The sequence below is a fragment of the Chiloscyllium plagiosum genome, chromosome 34 (assembly GCF_004010195.1).
Source record: "Chiloscyllium plagiosum isolate BGI_BamShark_2017 chromosome 34, ASM401019v2, whole genome shotgun sequence".
Classification (NCBI taxonomy): domain Eukaryota; kingdom Metazoa; phylum Chordata; class Chondrichthyes; order Orectolobiformes; family Hemiscylliidae; genus Chiloscyllium; species Chiloscyllium plagiosum.
Genome location: NC_057743.1, coordinates 16925969 through 16944917, shown reverse-complemented (window position 1 = coordinate 16944917; position 18949 = coordinate 16925969). Strand labels below are relative to the sequence as shown.

Here is an 18949-nt window from a genome sequence, read left to right as displayed (position 1 = left end):
GGGCATCAATGTGGATTTCAATAGTTTCCTCATTTCCCCTTCCCCCACCTCATCCTAGTTTCTTTCCTCCAGCAATTCGATCCCCTGACTTGTCCGGACTTGTCCGACCTGCCCAGCTTCTTTTCCACCTATCCACTCCACCCTCTCCTCCCTGACCTATCACCTTCATCTCCTCCCCCACTGACCTATTGTACTCTATGCTACTCTCTCCCCACCTCCACCCTCCTCTAGCTTATCTCTCCACGCTTCAGGCTCTCTGCCTTTATTCCTGATGAAGGGCTTTTGCCCGAAACGTCGATTTTGCCTGTCCTCGGATGCTGCCTGAATTGCTGTGCTCTTCCAGCACCACTAATCCAGAATGCTCAAAAGACAGACCAGGTGAAATGGAGAACTCAATTTTGGAAAACAGTACAAATGGAGTCATTCCAACTTCTAACAACACATCAGTACATCAACATTGTGTAACAGCCAACCTTTGTGCAGCCTGCAGAATCCAATACTAACATGTGATCGGGTAATTAATAGTAGTTTTTTGCCCAGTAAAGAAACTAAGGTCAGTAACTTGTGATATATTTTGTACCTTGATCCAACTGCCCTAAGCCAAAAAAGTGTAGCAGTTTCAGCAAGAGCTTCTCTTCAATCTGGACTGTTAGTTTCCGCACCGTGATCATAAGATGCTGCAGAGACAGAAATATAGCCAGTTAAATTAGTCAATTCAATAAACATTATAAATTATTACTTTGGCAACCAACCTCCAAATCTAATACACATTAATGATAACCACTTGGATTTCAATATTTTCATTTTCAAATATTTTCTGCATTCTGTTTAATGTTTATTTTTACCCATATCTTTCCCCAAAACAAACACAATATCATCAGAAGAGAGTGCAGTACTGGAAAAGCACAGCAGGTCAGGCAGTATTCGAGGAGCAGGAGAATCGACACAAGCCCTTCATCAGGAATGAGGCTTGTAGGTCGGGGCTGAGAGATAAATGGGAGGGGAGTGAGGTTGGGGGTTGAAGGTAGCTGAGAAAACAATAGATAATGATGAGGGAGAAGGTGATAAGTCAGAGGAGAGAATGATGGACAGGTCCGGAGGGCGGTGCTGAGTTGGAGGCTCGGGACTGGGATAATGTGGGGAGAGAGGAAATGAGGAAGTTGTTGAAATCCACATTTATCCCATGTGGTTGCAGGTCCCAAGGCAGAATATGAGGCGTTCCTCCTCCAGGCATCGGGTGGTACAGTTTGGCAGTGGAGAAGGCCCAGGACCTGCATGTCCTTGACAGAGTGGGAGGGGGAGTTGAAGTGTTCAGCCATAGGGCTGAACCTTTATGTCTCTACGGTCCCAGAGTAATGAGTTCGACACATGCTGTGACCTTGAACGTTTCTTCCACCACCTGCACCTCCAAACCCACTTTTTCAACCAATACACCTGCCCACCCACCGAGGACCTCTTCTCCCACCTCCAACATACCCCATCCACCTGGCCTGTTACCCACCCTTGACCTCTTCATTTCAAACCGTCGCCGTGACATTGACCGCCTCGCCCACTCTAACCTCACGTCCTCACAACACGCAGCCCTTCACTCCCTCCACTCCAACCCCAACCTCACCATCAAGCCGGCAGACAAGGGAGGCATGGTGGTAGTTTGGTGCACCGATCTTTACACTGCTGAAGCTAGACGCCAAATCGCAGACACCTCCTCCTGCTGCCCCCCTTCACCAAACCATCATCTCCCAGACCATCCACAACCTCATCACCTCTGGGGATCTCCCTTCCACAGCCTCCAACCTCTCTGTCTGTGAACCCCACACTACCCATTTCTACCTCCTTCCCAAGATTCACAAACCTGACTGCCCTGGTCGACCAATTGTCTCAGCCTGCGCCTGACTCACTGAACTCATCTCTACCTACCTCAACACCGTTCTGTCCCCCTTAGTCCAGGAACTCCCCACCTACGTTCGTGACACTACCCACGCCTTCACCTCCTCCAAGACTTTTGTTTCCCGGCCCCAATGCCTCATCTTCACCATGAACATCCAGTCCCTGTACACATTGATCTGTCACGACGAAGGTCTCCAAGCCCTCCATTTCTTCCTCTCATGCCGTTCCAACCAGTACCCTTCCACCGACACCCTCATCCGCCTGGCTGAACTGGTCCTCACCCTCAACAATTTCTCCTTCCAATCCTCTCATTCCTCCAAACCAAAGGAGTAGCCATGGGCACCCGTATGGGACACAGCTATGCCTGCCTGTTTGTCGGATATGTGAAACAGTCCATCTTCCGCAGTTAAACCGACACCACCCCTCACCTTCTCCTATCACCTTCTCCCTCACCTTCATCCACCTATTGCCTTCCCAGCTACCTTCCTTCCAACCTCAGCCCCCTCCCATTTATCTCTCAGCCCCAACCCACAAGCCTCATTCCCGCTGAAGAGCTTATGCCCCAAACGTTGATTCTCCTGACCTGCTGTACTTTTCCAGCACCACCCTCTCAACTCTGAGCTCCAGCATCTGCAGACCTCACTTTCTCCTATCAGGAGAAGGCAATCTGTTCTTAAATCCTGAAGTCTGTGCAATTAGTTACCCAATAGTGTCAGACCCACTGATTTTCTGGCTCTCAACACGAGGAAGAACCTGCTCTGAATTTGATGTAACTCCCTGTGGCCCAATAGGCCAAATGGGAACTTAACAAAGATAACAGGGTATGTGGATACACAATTTTGTGCATTGAGATATATTATCTAAGCAGATTAAGACAAAAGAAAATGATGCACTCCAATACTCTATAAAATGCCCATGCATCCAGAATTAGGCCATAATTTCAGGTGGTCTAATCTAAAAGGCCAGACACTGCACCCGAGGTGAGTGGTGTAGGAATCCCTGCAATTACTTGAAATACTCAAATATGCCATGCTTGCTTGCATTTATTCTGTGGACGCATCAATAAACAGTACAAACTACAACCCTGTCAGATTTCACACAGTTGTGATGTGTGTGGGGTTGGACAGAGTTCTTGTAACACAAGCAAAGCTAAAGTCATGGGATATAGCACAATCAGAAGTGGTAACAGGTTCCAACTTCTGCAGTTAGAAGTTTGATTCCTGGTGAGTTGAACTGCTACATTCGATTTCCAGCTTGTGCTGAGTTAGTTGACTTCAGCCAAGGCAGCAGCTGAAGTGTAATTGGCCTCATTACTACAGCCCAAGGGGTTGGGGGGAAGGGAGTCAGCCAAGGTTCATGCTTAATTCCAATTCAGTAACCCCACTAAAAATGCTGGTATGCCAATGTACAGTGCAAGTAGGACTGGGCTCAGCTGTGATACCCTTCAAGTCAAATTGCTTGCTGATAATATGTAAGCCAAGACAAAAAGTAAGCTTGGCCACTTTTGGGTGAAATATCAGGGCATCTGCATTGTCAACGGGAAGCATTTTGTTTAAGTAAGGAAGAATACTGGAGAGACAGGAAATGGTATTAAAATAATTGCTCTAATTAAGTTCAAAGCTCTTTGTTTACCATCGTTGTTATTACTCAAATGAATCTAGCATGGACATCACCTGCAAGATCAACATCTGCCAGTGAAAGGACTTATTAGAAAAAAAATATTTTTTGATGGTTTTGATTGTATGGATGCAATAACTTCTCTGAACAGGTTGATTAGAAAGTATGTACAGCCCTGGAATGAACTGCCACCTGCACTTAATCAAAGTGCAGAATTTCATTGGTAACGTCCCCGCCTCTGAACCAGGAAGCCCAGATACGATTCCCACCTGCTCCAGAGGTGTGCAAAGCATCTTAACAGGTGGATTAGAGAAATAGCTGAAATAAAAATTACATCATAAGCAAGTGGAGGTAGTGGCATAGTGATAATGTCACTGGACTAACCATTCAGAATGCTAGGTTAATGTTCTAAGGGCTCTTGTGGCACAGTGGCAATGTCCCTACCTGTGAGGCAGGAGGCCTGGGTTCAAGTCCCACCCGCTCTTGACGTGTATCATAGCATCTCTGAAGGGGTAGATTAGAAAATTCAAAACAAACCCCATCGGGGTTCAAAGCTCTTGGGGCAGTGTCCTACCTCTGAGACAGAGGGCCAGGTTCAACTCCTACCTGCTATAGAGATATGCAATAACATCTTTGTACAAATTAATATTAAAGAAAGTGGCAACACCAAGGAAATTGGAGATTTGTGATTAAGAAATTGCAATGTAGTATGCCAAATCTTTTTAAGAGTAACAGGCCTCAATTTAAATGAATTTGAATAGCTATCTTCACCAATGCTAGATGTTTCCAGGAATTGCAGATATTGTTGTGTTGACCCCTGTCTTGAGGGTTAAGCAACATCTTCTGTATCAATGGTTGACTAACTAGATCATGGATGGTTAAGCAGACGTGTAAGATGTGGGAGGGATGGGCGCTTCAGATTCCAGGTGCATGAACGTTTTATGAACATAGGAATTCTGAGCAGGAATAGGCCATTTGGCCTCCTAAACCTTCTCCACCATTCAATAAGATCATGGCTGACCTGGTTATGCCTCAAATCCCTATTCCCACCTCCACTGATAATGTTTAGGTAAATCTTGCAGCCCATGTTTGCCACCTGGTGGCCACAAGAAATGGACAAAATTGGGTTCTGAAAAGACTTTTCTCCTCTCAAAGTGGTGGGAGGCCTCCAGTATGTTTCATGCGCAATGTGACATGGTGACAGGTTGTTCATCAACTGTACTGCACGACAGGAGAAAGTGAGGACTGCAGATGCTGGAGTTCAGAGTCGAGAAAAGTGCAATGCTTGAAAAGCACAGCAGGTCAGGCAGCATCCGACGAGCAAGAGAATCAACATTTCCGGCATAAGCCCTTCATCAGTAATGTACTGCATTATAGCCCAATCTAGTCCTATTCATGCTCATTTTCTTGCAGGTCCACCGGATTCTGGGCAGGTGCAGAAACCCTGGCTAAGTGTTCCTTGACTTAGCATGCTAAGGCCAACTTCAGCTTCACAATCGGTGTCCCAACTAAGATCAGCTCACTGAGCCTCAGGATCAAACCTGAGGACTTTGAGTCCAGATGGCTGAGTTTTACACCCTGTCGTACCTCTGCAAATGAAACAACTGGGACATGGAGGCTGTTCTTCTTTACTGGAAGCTACTGAATATTCAAAATAGCTTAGCATTGAAGATAAAACAGTGGAGCTTGTACAATGAAACTCCAGAAACTGAACATTAACCTCCAGAATAAACGTTTGAATCAGATCTCATTTGTATTGAAAGACTGTGTAAACTCAGGATTAAAGTTGTTGATGGAGTTAGATGAAGAGGGGCAAGATGAAGCTGATGTGAAGTTGGATCATATTGGATAAGTTGGATCACGTGGCTTGTTTCTGTGCTGTCACTGTACATTTCACCATATAATATTGAATATTTCAGTATTCAAAATACTTTAAAACAGCTGCATTACTAGGCATTCACCTTGAAGAGTTCAGTCAGTGCGCTCTTGCTGGGGATCTTCATTGCATTGATCTGAACAGCAGGACCTGTTTCAACACTATCTGTTTCACTTTCAAGACTGTTGGGGGTCAGAGAAAGCATCACAGGCTGCATTGTCCCCAGTAGCTGATTATCAATCTTGTGAAATACAGAAACAACAGTCTTAGTAACATTTAATATTTCATAATAAAACAAAAATTTTGTTCATTTTCTTTAAATGAAAAGACAAATTTCCAAATAAATGCTTAAATACAATTGATAAAATCTGAAATTGAAAACTAGACTGGTGGTGGTTAAAATCAACGAGGTAAAAACAATGACTGCAGATGCTGGAAACCAGATTCTGGATCAGTGGTGCTGGAAGAGCACAGCAATTCAGGCAGCATCCGAAGACAGGCAAAATCGACGTTTCGGGCAAAAGCCCTTCATCAGGAAACGGGCTTTTGCCCGAAATGTCGATTTTGCCTGTCTTCGGATGCTGCCTGAATTGCTGTGCTCTTCCAGCACCACTGATCCAGATGGTGGTGGTTAAACTATAGTCAATCATCATAAAAACCCACCTTGTTCATGAATGTCTGTCAGTCCAAGAAAGCAGCTACCTTTTCATAGTCTGACCCAATCGTGGGTCCAGATGCCTAACAATATGGTTTGATTAGCTGCCCAATGATATAGTCTAACAAGCCATTCAGTTCAAGGACAATCAGGGAGAGCAACAAATATTGACTTTTTAAAGGGCCATTAAAATTGCCAAAAGCCCCTCCAGATAGTTTTCAGTGAAGATGTGTTCTATTAGAACCACTTCCCAAGAGCAAGAAAAAAGTGTGAGCCTATGAAGGGTAGAAAATAAATTATAGGGATTTGTAATCTTGCTGCATACCGTTCCCTTGTATGCCAATAACATCAAGTTGAATTTAGATAGCAAATCTTGGCAGTCTGTTTGATCATAATGCTGTCAGAAATAATTTAATACAGCTATAACAATTTACAGGACAGAGAGCACCTCTTGTGGCCCTTTGCTACTGCAATCCAAAACTAATCCCACTGCCCTATGCTTGACTGCAGACTTCAACGTTTCTCTGCTTTACTGAACCATTGGAAATTCACAACTGCATACAGATACAACAAATCTGCTCATTGTTTCACCACCAGCTGCCCATTTTGATGTTTCTCTCTCAACCAGTCACCTGAGTAATTTGTTACTCCCCTCCCTGGGCTTGGACCTGTACCTTGAAATCCCATGCTGTCTTGTGCATTGCTAAGAGGTGCTTCATTACCTGTACATCCTGAATACTGACTTCCAGCAATTGATTAGTGGCTGTCTGTGTGTAATGAACATCTATCCCTGTTAATGTGGTAAACACCAACTCTTCAGGGGCTTTGTTAACCAGCGACAAACCAATTCCTCCATCCAACTTCACTAAAACCTGCAAAGTTAAAGCATGGTGAAAGATACCATTTAAAATGGGGATTATATTTAATTCCATAACATTGTTACTGAAGACAATTATTTTCCATGGTTGAATCAATTAAAATTATTTACTTTTATTCATTAATGGTACGTGGGATCACAGCAAGACCAGCATTTGCCTATTCTTAACTGCCCTTAAGGAAGGCGGTTGTGAGGTGCATTCTTGATCAGTTGCAGTCCATATGGTATAGGGTCACCCACAGTGACAATAGGAAGGAAGTTCCAGGATTTTGACCCAACAACACTGAAGGAACGGTGATATATTTCCAAGACAAGATGGTGAATGTCCTGGTGGGCAGGCAGTGTCATTCCAATGTATCTGCTGCCCCTTGTCCTTCGAGTGTTCTTGGAGTTTCACTCATCCAGGAAAGTGGAGTTGTGAATAGTGCTCAACATTGCGCAATCATCAGTGACTATACACCTCTGAGTTTAGGATGGAGAGAAAATCATTGATCAAGCAACTGAAGATGGTGAGTATTGGACACAACCCCGAGGAACTCCTGCAGTAATGTCAGTGATTATTTATTTTCCTAAGGCATCGTATCAGACTGACAATCTTTTAATATCTCACCTACATGTGACCCTTCTCAATGAATGTCAGGGGTCCAGAAAATCAACCTGATTACATCTTTACCCAATAGTGACTACTGTATAGTTGCAAAGACTATTAAACCAAAAACTATTAAACCAAAGACTAGGAATAAAATTTGGATAGTTCATATCGGATACTGCACAATTTATTCACTGAGGCACAGAGGCTTTTGCATGGTTCATTTATCAATCTGTGGAGAGGAACAGCATAAGGGAAATTGGCCCACACAGATATATGTGATATAGATCAGAAATGTCGTCAGCTCTTTTTCTCTTGAAGTAATGTGTTAGGAAACACTAGTGCCAGTTAATCCATAGCTGAGCTCCCATAAATCCAAATTACTTTACAGAAGTTGTGCTAAACTAAATCCATCCTGGACTACATCAGAGGATGCATGAATACTGTCAAAGAGTGCTCTGTGAACCATGAAGCATTGTAAAGTGAACCTAAAACCATTTCATAGAAGTGGTAGGCTGTTCAGTCAAAACATACTCGTATCCACTCTAGCTTATTCCCACTGATTTACGCAGGATCCATAGCCCTTTATCTTTGCTTCAGATTTTTATCTACTTTCTCTTTAAAAAAAAAATTCTATCTCATGTTCATCCTGCAGTAAAATAGTCCTCAATCTAACTGATCTCTAAGTAGTATTTTCCTGATCATTTTCCACAATCTTAGTATAGAAAAGAGAGTTTTCTTGCATATATTCTTCTTGACATAGTCCATTTAAGTACAAAACAGCTCATTATCGAAAATTACTAACTTCAATGTGTTAAAATTCATTTTTACGAGCTCAGTCTTGTTGCTTCACATCCCAGTGAGAAAGGACATATATTTTCAGTTATCATTAACTACCATACATTCATACGGTACAGATCTACAATTGGCAATCTCTTGTATCAAGGATGATTCTTTCTTACAAATGCCTAGGTTGGAGTGAGTGTCATTGTTCGCTGTAGGTTTGCAGATACAATGGTATGGAAATTGCACTTGATTAATAGTTCTTCATATTTTAAGTTATTTAAATTCAGATTTTGTTTACGAGATCATCAAGTTTATGTTTATCTAACAGCTAGGAGTTTTGAAAACATTTGATGAACAGAAAATTAACATAAGGCCTTGACAGACTAAAAGCAAAAATCGGAATGAAACCCTCACACACCTCTAATTCTCGATCAGCTTCCAAGTTCTTTAACTTCCGAATTTCACCGATTTCTACTGGACAGTCCTCACTTCCTGTGAGGGAGCGATTTGTTCTGCGATGCTGTTGGTCAGTGATCTGTAACAAGTCCAATTTTGTCAAAAGACCAAATCAGAAAAATCACTGACTGGGTCAAAACAAATCTGATCCAATGTTATCTGTGTAATTTCAATAAATTATAAACATAATGAGAACAGATTTTCCATACTAGATACCTGGGGAAATTCACAAACTGCTCACAATCTTATGCAGAAAATGCTGTTATATTTATCATCAAGGGAAATTCAGAACTAAAGCATTGAGAAGCCTATCTGTACTATCATGGACAAAAGGGGGAAGATAGAAAGAAATGACTGACCTGCCAAATATAGAGTGAAAATCAATTGCAGCCCACTTCATAGAAAATTGATAGATAGTAAAATTCAACTGAACGAAGCAATGGAAAGACATTCAAATAACAGGCAAAAGCAAAGGTGATAAAAACAAGAGAGGACCATGCAAAGAAAAAGAGGAGCATCAAAAAGTGAACAGGATGAACTCTATAATGTAGGAGCTCAGAAATGAAAAATAAAGTGCTGAAAGCACAAGCTGGTTCATCACTTATGAAAAGAAAAGCAGACATCTTTGGTGAAAACTACATTCAGATAAAAAGTTTGTATCAAAACTCAATGCAATGAACAAGTTTGTCCGTGCAAATAAAGGCCTGCACTGTAAACTAAATAAAGATGATTTCCAGATCTGAAGTTACCCAAGTTGGTGGCCAGGAACAGATGCCCTACTATTCCTGAATTTGGAACAATAAGAAAGAGTGCCTAAAATGCCAAAGTATATCAAGGTCACTTGTGGGCAGAACCAAAACTTGTGGGTAGAGTGGTCAGCAAAACTGCGTTTGGGTGCATTAACGTAAAATGAATGACAAGAACTATATTAATAATACACAGCAATATATTGGGAGGAAATACTGTGCATCTCACACTGAAGGTATGAACGGAAACATGATCTTTAGAGTTGGGGAAGCTGAATGAGTAAGTACTACATCTGTTGTTGCATGTGACAATGCTGAGAAAGGCAAGTTAGAAGAGGGAATGCAGGAAGCACAAACAAAGGTAATCTGGAAACAATGGAGGAAAGGAAGCATTGTAAGGCATTGGAATTGTGAAGGCAGAGTGACAAAATAATCTGATGAATGTTCAGGCTGTAGGGCAGACATGAAACAAGCAAAGAGAAGTAATTTTCCTGCCATGAGAAGAGGGATCTGATCACAGATAGAGGAAATCAGGCAGATAATCAGGCAACTAATTAATAAATCTCTAATGTAAAATCGGTTTCAGTAACAGTGACCATAAATTTATCATCAATTGTTGTAAACTGGTTCACTAATGCCCTTTAGAGAGGAACTTAATAATCTTTACCCAGTCTGCCCTACATGTGATTCCAGACCTACAGTAAAGTGGTTGAATCTTAACCTATCTCTGAAATGGCCTGGCAAACCACTCAGTTCAAGAGAAATTAGGAATGCTGGCTTTGTCAGTGATGCACATAGCCCATAAAATAATAAGAGATAGATGTAGGGCTGATGTCACCTAGAACCCTTTTAATCACTAATGTAGAGGCTTGACTGAGAACGAAGTAGAATAGTTTTGAAACTCTGGTGAGGAAAGTGCAGTCATTAGGCCAAACACAACAAAGATAATGAAACAGGGAGAAAAGAATGGTGTATTTGCAGAAACCATTGCAAGTTGAAATATATCTAAGTATTTGTGGGATTCCACAGATGTCTGTGGAATGTTCATTGTCAAGTGAATGGGAAGAAATCCAGGAAGGAAAGGGAAGGGTTATGGGTGAACCATGTTGGTAAGAGGTATGGAGGAACCATATAGAAGTGAGAGATGGGTGAAAATTGAAATTGGAAGCAGTGCTGATAGTTTTCAATGTAACAGAGCCAATTGTTGATCAGGCATAATTAGCAACGGAATAAACAGACTTATTTTTGACAAAGGATAAACCCAACTGTAATATTATATCGTGTTTCAAGTGTGACATATTTTATCTGAGGAAGTGTAGTGGGAGGAATAGTTTTTTTCAAGTGGAGGGAAAATTAGTGACAAATGGAAACTGACTGGACCACTGTACAAGGAAAAGGCATTTTTAGTAATGGGTGGAGAACAACTGGGATAGCATGATAATGATGAAAAGACAATTGATGTCAGACAACCCAAGATTGTCAAGAGTTGGAAGATTAGATTTGATTAGATTCCCTACAATGTGGAAAACAGGCCCTTCAGCCCAACAAGTCCACACCAACCCTCCGAAGAGTAACCCACCCAGACCCATTTCCCTCTGACTAATGCACCTAACATTAAGGACAATTTAGCATGGCCAATTCACCTGACCTGCACATCTTTGGACTGTGGGAGGAAACTGGAGCACCCGGAAACACAGGGAGAATGTGCAAACTCCACACAGACCTTTGCCCCAGGCTGGAATTGAAGCTGGGACCCTGGTGCTGTGAGGCAGCAGTGCTAACCACTGAGCCACCGTAGAAGAATCACTGGCATGGGTTGAGGAAGAATCAACTTAAGGTGATTACAAATTAGTTTAATGCAACAGGAGCATGTTCAAATAAATAGGCTCTGATACCAGTTATGTATTTTGAGGAGACTAAAATGAGCGACATTGGATTTGAGAAGGTTGGATCCAGCAAGAATGGAAGGGTGAGGAAGCTTTTTTTAAGAAATAAAATTGTCAACGGTTTAGAAAATGTTTTTTCGTCTTTGGCAGCAGAGCCATGATGCAAGGACAAATACAGTATTTAGCCAAGAAAATTAACTTCTAGCGTAAGATAAGCAAGTTTGATAACACATCATATATTTTAGTTGCACTTACTCATGAGGAGCAGATTACCTGCAACACTCTTGTTGGACCATCAGGAATGACACGTAAAGACAGAGTTCCTGAACCAGGTCTCATCTTCTGGTTTATGAACTGATGCTCAGCTGGAACTTCTTCTAGACCAAAGGAAGAATCGGGACCCAGTACTACCTCTGCTCCATCATATAAGCCTGAAATGCCTTTTGCTGCCTAGATAAATGAGCATAGTTACAGTTCACTGACAATTATTACCCTCACGTTAAAAGTAAATGAGCAAACATATCACAACATATTTCCACTCTGCATCTGGCAAACGTAATAAGGGGTGATTGTAAGCACAGGTTAGCAACAAGCATTCAATTGCAGCTCAAATCTCTAGCATGGGGCAACATTCCTTGCTAAACGTGCTGCCTGAAGTATCTTATCCTGCACCAAGATCCATTCAATCAACACAACTCTGTTTCAGTTGAGCTGTAATGGTTCGTCAATGCCTCTGATCTGAAATACTCATCCCTGTGTTCACATCCCTCCATTGCCATGACATCTGTCTCTGACTCTTCCTGTCCTACAACAGGTTTGATTCCTTCCAGCTCTGACCTTTTACTCATCACTTCTTCCTAATCCCATAAAATAATCCAAGTATATCATCCTTCATCATGCAGCCAGTTCATTGATATATTTACTCAATTCAATGATATCAGTGATGAATGATGCTGTGTGTTTCAGGCATGTAAATAGAGAATCTCTATTTGAGCATTTTTTGCTCCCAGGACAACTTTGGATTAAAGTGAATAATTCTCTTGGGAGACAACAATCAAATACCAGTCAAATTTTGGGTTTGAACTTGGGTCAACTTGTGTGCTGTCCAATGTTCTGTTTTATCTCTGAGACAGTCATAAACATCTTCAGGGGTGTGAGCTTGCAAAAACTTCTCTTCACATAATTTCTCGTCTATATAGCACGTCATTGCAAAGTAACTAATTGTATGTGGAATGCTTTGATGTATTTCTGAGTGGTGTGATAAGATAATATATAAATACAAGTCTGTGTATTTTCAAGTAAAACTGGCAGTATCGCCAAACCACACAGACCAGAAGGCAGCAATTTGGATTCTTACCTTACCCCTGCCAGGCAGAAGTTGGGAGAATTAACAATTGACCGCAGTATCAGTGTAAGGAGAAAAATATTGTTTATCTTATGAGAAATATGTCAGTGGATATTGGTGACAATGAGATCAGAATCAAGAACACCACCAACAAAGAAAGAATGGTTGCAAGGATTCCTATGTTTACAAAACAGGAAATAGAAAATCAAAGGTGACCATTTTTTTAAAAATGAAACTTGCTTTTTGTCAGCAGAATGATAAAGATCAGTTTATGTTGATGAACGCTATACATCTAGGAGAAAGTGAGGACTGCAAATGCTGGAGATCAGAGCTGAAAAATGTGTTGCTGGAAAAGCGCAGCTCAGGCAGCATCCAAGGAGCAGGAGAATCGACGTTTCAGGCATAAGCCCTCCTTCCTGAAGGAGGGCTCCTTGGATGCTGCCTGACCTGCTGCGCTTTTCCAGCAACACATTTTTCAGCTCTGAATGCTATACATCTTCAATAATATGGTTATATTATTTATATTTTCCTTCCTCTTTTTAGGTGCCCAGAATGAAGTATTGTTCTCGCTTTGACAAGCTGGGCACCCGACCTCCTTCCATGCCTTATTCAATCTGCTCTCAAATCAGCTTCAAATTCAGGAATTGCAACTAATTGTGACTCTCAATATCCTTCCTCACTGAGTGAAAATGTCCTTGGTTTGGTTTCTCAAATGCTCAAAATTCAAGAATGGGGTGGTCAAATTTGCATGAAACATGTCTGGCTAATAAAATTGTGTGAAGCACAAACCTGGCAATGTGAAATGTTCAACCTAGTTAGGGCACTGCAAAGTCACCACCTACAAAAGCTTCCATCTGGTGAGGTGCAATGCTGGGAGCCCCCAACTCATAAAATTTACTCACCTACAACATTCAGAAAAGTACACCATTATAAATATACCAATTAAATTTCGATAGCCTGAGCATTCTGAGGAAACATTAGGGTGAAGTATACAGTATTACAGATTTGCTGTTGAAAATAGCAATGTGTGAGAGCTATTTCAAGTAATAAATTAAGAGCAGCACAAGCAAGGATCAATTGACTGAAGTTGACTGCTTCTGAAGTGTATCAGTACCAACATACTGAATAAGCCAGTCGTAATAAAGAACAACGTGAAATTGTCCTGCGTGACTTCTTCTCCCTCCTTCATTTCCCTCATTCTATGGATTGTAAGGTGATGTATCAGTGGCTAAAATCAAACTATGTCAACGTTTATTCTGCCGCTTTCAATGTTTTTACCTGTACTACCATGTTTGGCATGCTGCAGCTCAGACGTCCATCACGGAAATACCATGTTTGTGTATTGCTGCGACGTCGCTCTGGTTTTTTCAGCGTGAGTGGCTCATATCTGCAACAGACAAAGTGAGGGGAAATTAAATAATTATATTTAAAAATTAATATCTCCCAGACACATTTTGTAACTGAATATAAAACATGCAGTTTCTTTCCTTGTGGGTCCAATCGATAAATACACTGCCTAATATAGAAACAAATTAGAGTGGGAAGTCTCAGATATACTACCCAGTTGGTGTTGAAGCCAGGGTGACATCTGGAATGTACCAACTTGCTTAACAACATCCAAGTGCTAATGGGAAAAAAAATTAATTAAATCGCTGCTCCCAATTGACATTTAGTGATTCTACCAAATTTTGCAGCATAGACATGCAAGCATGTTCAAATTAACCTGCTATGCTTCCCATTCTCTAAATCGTTGGACTGCAATCATTAAAGTGAAAATTGATTCTGATGAAAAGTCATCAACCTGAAATATTAAACTTGTTTTCGCCTTCCCCAGATCTTGGCCGACCTGTGGAGCACTTCCCAACATTTATTTCTGACTCCCAGTATCCACGATATTATACTTTTGAGTTTCATTGCAGTCATTTGGGAGAGGAACTGGAGGGTTGGCAATTCATCACTTTTGATGGAGAAGAGAACAACCATGATTATATGACATGATTTAGATTGGAAATTCATTTTGTGGGAAAGCAACAAGGATGAACCATACGTTATTTCTCGTGTTGAAAGGCACACTATAACACCCAAGTGTACCAAGGAAAATTCAATGAAATATTCCACAACCATCAACTCAGGGTCATTTATCCCATAAAATCTCTTGATTTCACATACTGGATACAGTCACCCTCACTGTGGGCACTACCTCGATCAAATATTTAATATCCTAAGGAAAGTCTATCCTCAATACTCCAATCCCCAAAAGTAATCAAAATAAACACTGGAATTTTTTGGTACACTCAAGTTTTTTTTTGTTTCACTGATGACACAAGGAGGATGGATATCAATTAGGATACAAAAAATAACATGAAGATGATGAATTCACCTCTTATACGACAAGGATAGTTATTGTTCTTGGCAGCTTTATAGTCGCTCACAAAACCTAGAACTGTTTTCATCAGAATTTTACCGTTTAAGTTCCTAAAATGTAACACATATTGACAAATGACTAAATTGGAAAATATTCTCAGCCCATTTACTTTATCCTATTTTACCTGGAGTCAGTGACAGCACCCAAGCCTGTGATGTCTAGGACCAGTCCAGAATTTGACTGCCTACTGGAGGAGGGTTTGTTGGGGTTATGAGGAGGAGAAGAACCCTCATGGCATATCATTCCATTACTAGTCATGCGCCAAAGCTGTGATCTTTTACCTGGTTCCTAGATAGCATAGATTGAAGCAGAATTTTATTATGGGTAATAGGTTAAAAAACTGAATAAGACACATCAATAAGTTATTTCTGTAATACTATAAATTTAGTTTAATTCGTAATATTTTCTCCTGACTTCTCTTAAAAACATCTTTACGAACTGGGCTATGCTGCCTCGACTCATCATTCTTCATGTTTGATCTTTTACATTAACCAACTGGCTCAATCACAAAGGGTATTGCATCCACTGCAGCTCTGCTCAATTCTGTTCTCAACCAACAACTATACAAGTGCATTTCAGAAGAGTGTCACTGGTTAGGAACAGGAACCTTGATTTATTAACCACCTCGTATCCTTCTCCACTCCCATCCCCCAAAAGCCCACTAAACCCTCAGGAAATACTCTCATATCCAAAATGACCAACACTACAACTGTGAGTATGCCTCAAAGTACTTTATTAACTGTTAAATACAGATATTTAGTGATCCTGATAGGTGCTATTAGAAGTGCAAGTAATTTTTTCCATGTGCTGGAGTTATTAATTGAGGTTGAATGAAACAGCAACACAGGGCTATTGATTTTCTACTGCATTACACAGGTCATGTAATTTTAAACGAAGTTTAGGTTTCAATTTATTCTTATTATAATAGTCCCATGATTATTATACTGCTATTGCTCTACTCTTCCTGCTTTCTCAACTCCTCACCTGATTGCCATTCTAACAGCTCAGGCTTTCAAACATAACTATATATAACTGAATCCACCAAAACACATTATTACTTTCCCTTCCACCATATACAGCTTTATGTATAAAAAGTAAATATATGCATCTCCTCCATCAACACCTGGTTAACAAGTTAAAAACAAATTAAAACAGGTTCGTTTCTCTTGCTCAATTTACACAATCAGTGAGATACTGAGCCTTTCAGATCAAGGTCATTCTTAGTACAAACGTTGGTCTCTGAAGAATTTACTAATCTACAAGACAATTCTGAAACTGATTTCAGCATCTTAGTCTGTGATAGTGGAGAAACATGTATCTAGTTAGAAGGGCTCAAACAGTTGAGAGTATTGCAGCTGAGTACAACTGTCATTGTTTAAGTCCTTCTAAGAATATCTGTGGAAGAAACAAAACTGCACTTCAGTAAGTGTCAACATCTTCTGCACTGAAAGCGGGAAAGTGTACATGCACACGGATTTTGAATGGGATACAAAAAAGCTTACATGCATACTTAGATTGTAGATACGGTTTCCATTCAATGTCAACTGTTGCAAGGGAATTTTTTTCAATGCAAAGTTGAAGTTTTTGCTTACCTTTTTTTTCAATATCACTCTTCCAGTTGAGGGTGCAACATCTAGAACCAATTCTGCGCACCTCATATTTTTATTTCCTGAACTTCGAGTAACTGGCCTCACAGAAGATTCCGTAAGCCTGATTTTAAAAATACAAAGGAACTCCACAGTTGACATGTAAATTTCAACAAATACATTCAGAACACAACACAATGCAAAGTACAACCTCAGGATTATATTTCCACAGTCAATTTTGTACTTCTGAAGTGAAATTACTAACTTAATACAAGGAAATGCAACAGCTTAACAAATGAGACATGATCAGATGATTTGTTTTGGTTGAATTGATTTAAAGGAATTAAAAAGGATTCTAGGAGAACTTCTGTGATATTCTTTAAATAGTGTCATCGGTATTTCTTCATTTATGTATGATGCATGTCAGGTAGATTTTTCGAACAGGAACTAGTTTCAGTACAATAAGTTGTTCATCATAATTTTCAATCCTAGCACGGAAAGAAACTGGGACACAACACGAGAGTCATAAAGATGTTTAACATTTCCAAATAAAACTTATGTTGATCCGTTCTCCAGCAAAATTTTTTTTAATCTAATTCAGCTGTACATTTCCCTCTGACTGCCTATCTTGGGCCATATTCAAACAGAACAATGTTGAATGTACAATTCTGGAAACAACTGGTAAGGTGCACTGCAAAATTGTTGGTTGTATTCAGCTAAAAACATTGGATGTTCCATATTTCCTCAAGACATTTAATCTCTAAAATTTAAAAGCAACGGATTATAAAGAAGAAATTCATTTTTTCCTTCAGTTAAAAATGTCTTTTGGGGGAGGGATCCAAGATGGCGGCGACCCAGCAAGTCTGAGTCTATAGTGCTCCTTCCAAGACTTGGGCAAAGTGGGTCACCCACCCCCACCACACTCACCAGATCATTTAAAATAGTTTTTACTTAATGTAATTAGTTGTTTAGTATTGAATTTAAACAATTTAATCTCCAGTAAAAATGACTAAAGGGAAGGGAGCCCGCAGCTCTCAGCAGGCAGGAACCCCTCCCCCACCCTCTCCAGCTGCAGCTGAGGCATCCGCAGCCGCCCCGGGGGACTTACCTACGGTGGCAAGCCTCATGGAAATAATCTCATAACTCGATGCGAAGATCGACCCTTTTACTGAAGAATCCCGAAGCCGATGGGAATCTCTCAGCCGTGCTGCAAAAGCACGACCGAGTCATCAAGGAAATCGAGCGCCAAGTCAGATGGGCGGAGCTAAAGGCTGCGACCTCCGAAACTATAGCACAATCGGCCGTGGATCGGGTCCGGACTCTCGAACAGTGAGTCCGGACCTTAGAGAATCACATTGACGACCTTGAGAATCGAGGTCATCGAAAAAATATTCATTTGCTGGGCCTTCCTGAACGGGAAGAGGAAGGCCAGCTTACAGTGTTCCTTGAACAGTGGCTTCCACAGCTTTTAAATCTGGAGGCTGGATCAGGCCAGGTAAGGATGGAATGGGCCTACCGGGTTGGCAATACGCGGGCCCGGCTCGAACCAGCGTCCCCGCCCGGTCCTGTTCCAGCTGCAGAGCTACAAGGAGAGGCAGATACTCTTAGAAGCCTCCAGAAATCTTGGAAAAGATTCCCAAGCCATGACCTATAAAGGATCCAAGATCATGTTATTCCAGGACTTTTCCCCAACTCTGGTCCGAAAGAGGAAGGCGTTTGATGAGGCAAAGAAGTGTTTAAGGGACTTAAATATTCAGTACTCCTTGCGCTACCCAGCGACGTTATGCTTTAACCATGAAGGGTCCGTGTATAACCTCGGATCGCCGGAAAAGGCCAAGGAAGTTTTGGACTCTCTTAGATAAATTGTAAGAAATAATTGATGTTGGTTTGCTTTCCCCCACCTCCGGTTAACATCCCCCCTCCCTTTTTTTTTTAAATATATTAATCCCTTTCTTTTACCTTACTGTTTAACATTATCTTTGGGGGGGGGGGGGGTGGGGAGAGGGTTTTATTTATTTGTTCTCTACTTAACGATTTTCTCCCCCCCCCCCCCCCCACCCCTTCTTTTTTTTAATTCTATTTGGCCGGGGGGTCTAGTTAATGTTGGTGGAGGGAGGTGGTTACCTTATTCTATTTTACCTCTGTGTTAACTCTAGCTCTGTAGTATATTTGAATTTTCTTCATCCTATTGAGGAGCACCTGGGTCAAGGGTGGGGCA

General features: G+C 41.1%; 1 protein-coding gene across 6 annotated transcripts in view; it reads right to left on the bottom strand.

Annotated features, from left to right (window-relative positions):
• Positions 1 to 18949, bottom strand: part of vps13d (vacuolar protein sorting 13 homolog D) — a 297670-nt gene that overhangs the window by 99597 nt on the left and 179124 nt on the right. For 5 of the 6 annotated variants that reach the window (XM_043675640.1, XM_043675641.1, XM_043675643.1 and 2 more), the window contains 8 exons: positions 16738 to 16855; positions 15270 to 15433; positions 13999 to 14107; positions 11649 to 11825; positions 8706 to 8822; positions 6758 to 6907; positions 5466 to 5621; positions 581 to 677 (listed from right to left, as the gene is read on the bottom strand). In XM_043675640.1, the coding sequence (XP_043531575.1) occupies positions 581 to 677; positions 5466 to 5621; positions 6758 to 6907; positions 8706 to 8822; positions 11649 to 11825; positions 13999 to 14107; positions 15270 to 15433; positions 16738 to 16855 (1088 nt within the window). Of the gene's footprint in view, positions 1 to 580; positions 678 to 5465; positions 5622 to 6757; positions 6908 to 8705; positions 8823 to 11648; positions 11826 to 13998; positions 14108 to 15269; positions 15434 to 16737; positions 16856 to 18949 lie in introns of those variants that run through there. The other variant, XM_043675645.1, reaches the window with a different exon arrangement.